The sequence below is a fragment of the Coptis chinensis genome, chromosome 5, assembly GCF_015680905.1.
Source record: "Coptis chinensis isolate HL-2020 chromosome 5, ASM1568090v1, whole genome shotgun sequence".
NCBI lineage: Eukaryota > Viridiplantae > Streptophyta > Magnoliopsida > Ranunculales > Ranunculaceae > Coptis > Coptis chinensis.
Window position 1 is genome coordinate 12,747,043 of NC_141460.1, and position 10,051 is coordinate 12,757,093.

Sequence of the window (10,051 nt, forward strand, 5' to 3'; positions counted from 1 at the left end):
ATTGTTCCAATCACACGTAGATTCAAAGTCTTGCAACCGGCGGTTGTTTGATCCTTACATAGACTTTGCTATGTTTCATATTTCTTTTTCTTTTCCAGTATGCTTAAGACTATACTTTCCATGGTTTGTCGTGTTGTTGTTTCTATATGGGTCAGATTTTTTTAATTATATCTGTTTACAGAATAGTATGGTTTGAACTAAAAGAACTATGTTGTCACAGCCCGAATTTCTAAACAATTACAAATTGAATATTTGAAATATAAATATCTCAAACATCACTCGGTTCAATTGTCTAAAAACCCAGGCTATGTCGGGGTGGATACAACACATGTCAAAACCTAAAACCCACATCATAAAAGAAACAACTTGAAAACAATAATCTCCAAAATTTCTCAGTTTCACTTTATTAAAAGACTATTTTCCATCCAAAAATCATCAATATAACATTCTAAGAATAAAAGTATTTAATATCTTATTCTCATGTCCTACTAAAAATGTACACCACGTTATTACATCCCTAAAAAAAAAGATCAGACCTATTAAAATAAACTCCCGGATTGCTCCAGAAACAAATCCAAATCAAATGCCGCGGTTCCACTGCCTTCCACCTATGTTCCCAAGAACACACCTACGTTGCCAAAACAAAGCAAACATGGGTCAGCAAAATGGAATTTGCTGGTATGAGTAGACTGACCACATATAAACATTTCCAGACTTTACTTATCAAACTAACACTTTAAATCTATCATAACCTAATCATTCTCAGCTTGGAAGATAGGTAGTTCCGTCATCTCAACCGGCATAGTTTCTTCTCAAGCAAAACTTCCATTTATATAACTCATTATAATAACTCGTTTTAATAACTAAGTAATTGAATTAAAACTTACCAATATCCAATGCGGTATAAGGGTATGATCGCGTCCCTGCACAAAATATTATTTAGTCCTACCCTCCTGCAAAAGAAAGTTAGTAATTTTATATAACATATGTACATATCCTTTAGGTATGCAAATGCAAGTCCAAGCACACCCGTACAATCAATGAATACAACTAACCCGCAAGGCGAATACCTTAGTTCCTCTTTAAGGCAGTCCAAACAATCTAGTCATTCATGGCACATTCTATGAATACACGGGTCATTCATAGCACATTCAATGAATACCCATTTATATCGCTAACGGGCCATTTATGACACATTCAATAAATGCCCACCTAACATATGACATAATTAGTCATAAAACTCATTTTCAAAACTTGATGCGCGGAGAGATCTACAAGGGTCCGGTAAATTGTTTACGCATTATAGAACTTTATTGCATATATTATTTCAGAGAACGAAGAGTATATTGTTTCTGGTATTTTTGGTTTACGCATTATTAATTATATGGATATGTATATCATAAAAGACTGAAATATCACATAGTAGTTAATACACGTACACAAGTATATATAGAAAGGTCTTAGCCTAAAGCCAAGCACGCTTATAGCACTAAACCTATCCTAATAGACCAAATTATCATCCGAGTTAAAAGGCAAACTGGGTCAACTGGTCAAAGTCAACACTGGTCAACAGTCAAAGTCAACCTACCAAAAGTCAACAGCCACCCCAGCCAGGTCAACAGCAGTCAACCAGCCCCCAAACTCTTCTAACCTAAAAGCCCAAAGACTAGGTCCAAAGGCTAACACTTAAGCCCAAAATGAAATGTCAAAATTCAAAACACTCAAACCCACCCCTTTATATCGGCCCAAGCCCAACACTAATAACTACATTCCGATCCACTTAAAATAAAAACCCAACCCACAAAATAAAAGAAATCGGCCCAAAACAGATCAATCCAAACTAACTAAACAGATTCGTTGAACCCAAATAAGACTGGGAGTACCGGATCGTGCTCTCGATCATCTTCCCCACTAGCACTAGCTACTCGGTTTCCAGCCACCACCAACTCCTATCTTCTTCCCAGCAGTTTTAATCCTTGTTAAAAACCCTATCACATTAACAAAAGCAAAAGCTCAATTCACTAAATCGATAACCTTTCATCAAAATTAGATCTGGTTCAATCCGCCATTAACAACCCATTCAAGCAATTCAAGTTTCAACAGCAGCCAACCCATTAACCCACCGTATTCCATTATTTAACAACCAAACCATCAAAAATAATAATCTGAAAGTTGGTGACCCAACCTTCCTTCAAGAACTACTCTGTGTCGATTCCTTCAAGCATGGGTCTCAGAGCTAAAAGGCAATTTGTTTGCTTTAGATGCTTGGAATTAGAGCTTGACCACATTTGGACTAAATTAATAAACCTAACATGTCAAACCCACCCACTCTCACAGACACTACCGAGGGACTTCATCCGCATGAATTCCTCGTGTATCTTGAGCTCTCTTGATCAAACTTTTTCTTTGTCACACCTTGGGTCATTGAGAATGTTGCCTTGTTCTCAAATAGCTTCAATCAATCCTACCATTGCTAATGGCCTAAAGCCACTTTGACACCAAGATTACCTCCGGTCGTGAAAGAGCACAATTAGGAACATGAAATATATTGCTATCCATATATCCAAACTTTTGGTGTCGTGTATATTACTAAGTCAATATGGGACCTAGAATGTCAATTAAATCTTTTTGACCACATCAATATTTTCATTACAAGATTCCAATATATAAAATAAGTAAATAATTAATAGAATCATATGATTATCAATCAAATAAATTTTTAAAGAACATGTTTAGACTACTCACCCGTGATTAGCTCCGACTGTCAGCTAGCTATTCGTAGATTCCTAGAAAAACTTCTCTTCTCCCTTTCCTCTCTGTGAAAACCTCTTTTCTATAACCCTCTCTGTTTTTGACCAACCCTATTTTGTTTCTTTTCTGTTTTTAAAAAAACCCTCGAAATAGGGAAGAAGGTTTATCCCATAAACCCACGTCTCCTATTTCAACTAACACTTATCCTATTTTATTTTATCTATTATCCATTATTATTATTATTAGGAAAAAAAAAATAAAACACGGGGTGTTATATATGCCCTTTCGATTGCCATAGTATATAGTGGTCGTGTTTGCATATTGAACTGTGTATTCATGAGAGGCAAGTTGGTAGTTGAAAAGGTTGGCAAAAATACCTAAGTGGAGGCAGGCAACATAAAGCATGGGGAGGTAGCCTTAAAACAATAATAGCTCAAGCGGGGTGAGCAGGGAGATAATAGGAGAGGATTATTGTTGTACAAGGGATACTCGATCTCATCTCCTAATAATTGTAGTGGCCATTGTTTCATTTTTGAACCGGTGGGTCTCTGCAGGCAAATTGTTAACAAAAACACAATTTGGGGAGCCTAGAACGCCAGGCATTCCCTTGCACCTGATAATACTGGAAAGAAATACTCCTGTTCCTTATCTCTATATGTTATTTTCTAATATACATATAACTTAGTGGGGTTGAGGCATTTGGGTGTCGTTTAGTCTGTATATGCGGTTCATATATTGCTGAAGAATGAATTTGTTTATTCATAATATGACCAATTTTGTACTTTGTGTTTATGTGGTTTATCATTTTTTTTTGTGTTGATGTTCATTCTAAACTTTTGTTGAATCTTATACTTTTAGGTCCACATCTTTAAGAATAATAGTTTATGTATGTGCTTAGGATTACATTCGCGAAGTGTTCATGCATTGAGTGCTGACATACCGTGTCTGGTCGAGGTTAGGACCATCCTATTATTGATGAATAGGATTCTAATCCTAAATTAATTACAAATGTTTTGACTTTGTTTTCATATAGCATGTATCCAAGAAAATGGTAGGAAGTACTTTTGTTTTCTTCGTCAGCACGTTTTTAATTTTAATTGCTTTGAGGGCCATCATATAAGCATAATTTTTTGCCCTAATTTAGTTAAAATTTGTTTGTGGAAGAAGCAGCGGCTAGCATGGTAGGTGTTAATGATTCTTGCTAGGGTTTTTTGAGTGGTAGAATATTATATGGACCAGAGGTATATAAGAAGCAATGGCAACATGTCTATAAAACCAGTTTTTGGTTTGGGAATGATTTGTGTGTATTCATTGTAGTCAATCTTCACCATTTAAAGTCAGACTTTTTATTTTCCTTTTTTTTTTTATAGGTATGTTCATGACTTCCACAATAGTGGTTTCCAAGATAAAGGTCATTTTCTTTTCTTTATAGATTTTGAAATGGAATGAATGTGTTTTTTTTTTTTTTTTTTTTTTTTATATGCTAACTAATTTGTTGAAAGGATTTCATTTTTGTGTTGCTGTCATTACTCGTCCTCCATTGTTGGATTAAATGGTTTCCTGAGTGGTGTCATGTAGAACCAAAATTTTCATAAGGTAGCGTAAATAGGTTTTCACAATCCCCATACCTAATTTGGGACTAAAGGTACACTTTTGCATCTCTTTTTCACAATACAATAAGAATCCCTAGGACTCTTCTCAAGAAAGTCGGGAAAAAAAAATCTATGAATTATAGAATTCTTATGGTATTTGAAATCGATACCATTTTCGAATCAACTAGGAACAAAAAATAGTTACTGTACTGCAAACTTTTTGAGATTTGACAAAGTTGATGGCTAGGAACAAAGACAACACTATTGTTGATGGCTAGATGAGTTTTTATAAGTACTTTCAATTGGTGGAATTTTCACTAAGCTGAGTCGACTTGATTGAGCTTAAAGTTGATTGATGTTAAATTGCTCTTTTTTTTCCTGATAATCCTAGATGAGAAATTTTGCCTCCTAAAGTCGTCTAACATTATTTTTTCCTACAGGACTGCAACACCTACCTATTACATATATTGGAATGGGTATTCACCTAGTTGCATCAAACACACGTCTCAATCAAGAATGCCCAAGAGAAATTAGTATATATAAGGTGTTTGCATTGGCTTGACAGCAGGGTACCACCAACCTTATAGTCCATCGAATACAAGTGGATTGTGGAAATTGATGAACCTCCCAAAATGATGAATTGAGAAGTACGAGTAAGAGTTGGCATTTTTTGGAAGATCATCACTGAAGCTTGACCTTATGGGTGGTTGAACCTTGCATGGGTTTAACTTAATGCATATTTCGTTAATACTGTATTGTTGTATATTTTATTTTCTCAAAGTTTTTTACTTTATCTGTACAAAAAGTAGACACATCTTTAATAAAGTTTATTGTAGGTGATATTTGGTGGGAGTCATAGTTGTACAAGTTGCTTGCAAATTGTAAGCATTAAGCAGTGCCTTAACCATATATTGTGTCTTTGTATGCAATATATTTAATTAAAGAGGTCTATTTTGCAAAATACATATACCATTGTCAAGTTTCTAGACATATTCCATGATTTTAAAAACTATACCAATAAATATGGCCACTAGAAATGTAGATCAATTGAATCTAATAACATCATTGACAATTAGCTATATTTTTTTTATTGAAAAAAAAATCCTACTAAAGTATCTAAATAAAAATATGTATTGTGTTGACCATAAGAGCTCATATTAATATAATTAAAAATTATTCAATTAAGTAAAAAAACTGCAACTATATGTTAAAGTTGACATGTCTTAGGAATATATGTTTTTTTTTTGTGAACATTAAACAATTGATATTGAGTAATTATATATATTAACTTTCTTTTTCTAAGAAACATAAAGACAATTGTGCCTTCGCCGAAGGCACGGGTTATCCCTAGTGGTCAATATGTGTATGAGAGTCAACCAAGGGTATAACGGGTATTTAATGACAAGTTTTTTTCAAGTGTAAATAGGACAAATGCAAAATTTGATAACGGCCCTCTTTTTTCAAACAACATATTTTACACATTTTCATTCATGTGATTATGTGAATAGGATTATCCTTCTCCAGAAGTCATTTTTTTAAGGCAATGAATCTCTCCTTAGTAATCAACATTAATTGTCCAAAAACTCAAACATAATTAATCAAGATGAAGGCATCATGATACCACCACGGCGGTTGAATGTTAAGTATTTCATCATAATTATAGCCTATACTGCTGATTCCTTGCTCTTAAAATTAGCCTGCAAACTGTCCTTGCTGCATAATTTACGAAACGTGGAAACAATACCAAACGGTGAATAAATAACCTTTGGAGTTTGTAGAGGCCCGCTACATCATATATTTCTTATTCCATGATGGAATTCTCCATACATTCCCATATTTCTTAAAACCTTGGGTTATAAAGTCTGGAAGGATGAGTACGCACTTGCATCATCATTCAAATAGCTCAAGACATCCATATAGCTGAGTTCACAGGACCAAAAGAATCATGTTGATGGTGGCGATAGCTAAGTTCCAGTATGTAGCAGTGATAGCACAAAAAGAATCCTGTTGATGGTGTGCAGTGTACATTCTTCGTTAAGGTCATTAATAGATGAATGACAAATAGCTAGCAGGGTTTCTTTCTTGAACTACTTCATTAAGAAAATTTTATTACAATACTGCATGAATGAAGCGTGTAACTATGAATGCACCACCATTCAATACAGTGTTCAATTGTAGACAATGAACCTCAAACATCTACATAACCTTTATAAGTTGAAAGATTAATCCCTATGGTAGATTAATTCATATCGTTTAGAGCAAAGCAAAAAATACTATGTCAATTCCACTGTCATGTGAAACAAATAGGTTGCACTTTTGGGGGAAAAAGTAAAAAAGCAGTGACTAGCTAGCCTGTTATAACTAACTAAATGCTAATTTGTTGGAGAACATCTTCATCGTCATAAACAAGGTATGCAGCTAGAACAATCCACCAGGAGGGGGATGAAGTTAAACACTGATGGCTCCGCTAGGTTGAATCCAGATCTTGCTGGAGCGGGAGGTGTGCTTAGGGAAGAGACTGTTAAGTTCAGAATTGCCATGGCCATTCCAATTTTTCGTGGGACAAATAACTTGGCTGAGTTTCAAGCATTACTCTATTCAATCAAAATTGTGAAGGAGCTGAATCCACCGAAGTTAATCATTGAAGTGGACTCTTTACTACTGTTTCAAGCTGTAAATTAAGTGGAGAGATTCGGCAGTTACACTGATCACTTCAACCAGTGCTTATGGATATTAAGGAGATTCTTAGTTTCAAAATTACAGTGGTCGTATAGAGAGGCAAACGGCTGTGCGGACAAGTTAGCAGGGTACATATATGTCAAAACTGCAGATCAATCACATGATGTATCCCCATCTACCATCAGAAGTAATTGGCTTCCCCATTTGCAACAGGCATTACATCCTTCAGGTTCAGTTTAGTGGTTAACCCCTCCAGCCATTTTAGCTTCATGTATTTTGCATGATGCAATAGGTGTATACACAGAATTATTAAGCAATAAAAAGTTTAATGTTCCAACAAAAAAACAAGAAAGAAAGAACAACATGATGAGAACCACAGAGCATCAAGCCTAGCACAAACTCTTCTACTATTTTCACTCTATAAGGCCAATACTAATTTGTTGCACTACAGACTATAAGACAATGCGTCAATGCTATGGTTAAGACTGAGTATGTGAAAAATAAAAACGGAAAAAAAAAAGAATATGTGGAGCAGTAAAATCCTTGCTCATTTAAGGATGGACTGTGGATCTAGTTGTGAGCGAAGACCGCATGTCAACAATGGCTGAGTCTTGTGCTCCTAACATGATGGCCTCCTTGCTTGCTTGAATAAATCTCGAGACTGCACCTGTGACATACTTGTAGGCATCCTTAACATTCATATTAGCACTTATCTCATCTGGAAAGCTGCTCAAGAAGTGTTCTCCATTAAGGACGGCAGCTAAATGTACTACTTCCCTTTGAAACTCAGATAGATTTGCATCTTCTTTTGCCTCTGTGCTTCTTAAAGGAGCCACATCCGGAAGTACCTCTGCAGGGTTGTTCCACATTGCACATTCATCATTTAATGTCCAGTTATGCTCAATCTAGATTTGAAACCAAACTGAAGAACAAGTAAGATACCTGGACAATCAGTTCTAGGTGAAGTTAGCTCTCCCACAATTTCCTCAAACGTTCCAGCCCAAGCATCTCGATAAGTTAGGAAGTTAGACGTGAGGTTGAACATCTTCTTTATTGTTGCAGGTATTGAGGAGTGCTCAAATTCGGAATTTGGCGTAGGGCCCTTTGGACCACTGATCACTGGCATACAGTAAATTCAAATAGAAGCAATAACATGTAGAATTAGTGATGGCAAAACATTGGTGGTAAAATGTTGCACTTGTAGACCAAATAAAACTACAAGGTGAGAAAGCATGGACAACAGGACTAAAAATGCAAGCATATTTCCTTCTTAAACCAGAGAATAGAAACATAGTAAGATGCAACAAAGCAGGAATGATGGAATCAAGTGCTAACGGAACTTCATGTCAAACTGTTGAAGGATGGCAAAAGAAGTCTCAAATGTGAATAAACTGAAACAAGCCAACCAAGAGTAGTACTAGAACTACAGCATATCACATTGGATCCAATTTTAACTTAACATCATTATCATCAGGATTTTACTCTACAAGAAAATAAAACAATATGAAAGACAACAATCAGTAAGAGTTCAGAGTCTTATTAGGGACTACATACCAGTTCCTTTCTTGATCCAAGGGGATATCATGATAGTAGGCACACGAACTCCCAACCGATCAAACTTGAAGAAGTACGGTGCAGGGCCTGTGTTCCCATCTGGGCTTGGCACATTCACATTTGGAGTAGTAACATGGTCAAAGAAACCTCCATGTTCATCATAGGTAATAATCAAAACGGTCTCATTCCATTGAGGGCTAGATCTCAAGGCCTCGTACACCTCCTTCACTAGTTTCTGTCCATTAGCCACGTCGTGGGAAGGATGGTCGTCGTTTCCAGGCACTCCCTTGAGATCAAAGTACCGTGGCTCAATCACAGTTAAGCTAGGCAGCTTTCCTTGTCTAGCATGTTTCTTAAACTTCAAATCAAATTGGTGAAACTTGAATATATATTTCAATTTCCTCAAATTCTTATAGAATAGAGTAGTGGGAATGTTCTGAAAGTAAATTCCGAAATCCTTACCATTCTCATGAAGAGAATCAAATATGGTTTTCTGGGGGTACCCTGTTGCAAGTTGCTTCTTAACATGACTAGTTGATCCATGGGAAGTGGCAGAGTAAACAAACAACCTATTAGGCTGTGTTGGTCCTGGAATTGAAGAGAACCATCGATCGAAAACAGCAAACTCACGGACTAGAGTTGCGTAAACTGGTACAGCTTCAGGCCTAAAACCTTTCATTACCGTTCGAGACAAGTTTGGTGACATGCTTAATGCTTGTTCAACAAATCCAGACATGGAAGGAATGGAGCTTGAACCAAAAACTTGCTGTTGGACAGCTTCAAATGAGTGACCAGGGTCTGGGTCGACAAACTCAGCGTCGTCACTGAAGCAAATTGATTCGGCATTGGAAGAATTGGTTGAAACTTGATTGCATTCTTTGCCAGTGACTCCATTGATAGATGGATTGATGGATTTCTTCATCCACCCAAGCAAGTGATCAAATGATCTGTTTTCCATAACAAGGACTACAACAGTTTTAATGGGCTGTTGTGTTGCATTACTAAAATAAGTTGATTGGAAATTAGAGAGAAGGATGAGAGCGATATGGAAGGAAAATGGTCTAGTACTAGTTTTCAATCCTTTCTCCTCCATAACTTGTGAAATGAAGATGAACAATGAGCAGATAGGTCTCTCAGTACTTGTTCTTTGCTAGGTTTGCTTCTCTTGTAAGAATGTAGGGATGCTGTGAAGTTAGTGGTTTAGAATGAAAAAGAAATGAGATTCTATTCAGTGGATGTGAGTGACTGTTTGAGATATTGATGTGATCTATCTTTTGAAAATGTAGACACAAAGAGAGTTAAATAAGGAAAAAAATAAAGCTAATCTTGAGAAGATGTAGTAGTGAATCTAGTGTTGCCTTTAGAATAAGAATTCAGTGGTTCTGATGGCAATAGAATAAGCTTTTTGGTCACAGAATCAGAATCTGTGACCTTATATAGTTATACTGTTAAGGTAGTAATAATGAGATGAGATC

The 10,051-nt window shown here is 36.0% G+C and overlaps 1 protein-coding gene and 1 long non-coding RNA gene across 2 annotated transcripts; both read right to left on the reverse strand.

Annotated features, from left to right (window-relative positions):
• Window positions 1-383: 383 nt before the first annotated feature.
• Window positions 384-2,183, reverse strand: LOC147496732 (uncharacterized). The gene is made up of 2 exons (XR_015196649.1): window positions 1,884-2,183; window positions 384-628 (listed from the first exon to the last, which is right to left on the reverse strand). It is a non-coding gene; the product is annotated as an uncharacterized LOC147496732 (long non-coding RNA).
• A 5,132-nt stretch (window positions 2,184-7,315) lies between these two features.
• On the reverse strand, window positions 7,316-9,799 carry NPC6 (non-specific phospholipase C6). The gene is made up of 3 exons (XM_086559634.1): window positions 8,577-9,799; window positions 7,965-8,141; window positions 7,316-7,872 (listed from the first exon to the last, which is right to left on the reverse strand). Exons 1-3 carry the CDS (start codon window positions 9,667-9,669, stop codon window positions 7,574-7,576), a joined length of 1,569 nt encoding a protein of 522 aa, XP_086415760.1. The 5' UTR covers window positions 9,670-9,799; the 3' UTR covers window positions 7,316-7,573.
• Window positions 9,800-10,051: the final 252 nt, after the last annotated feature.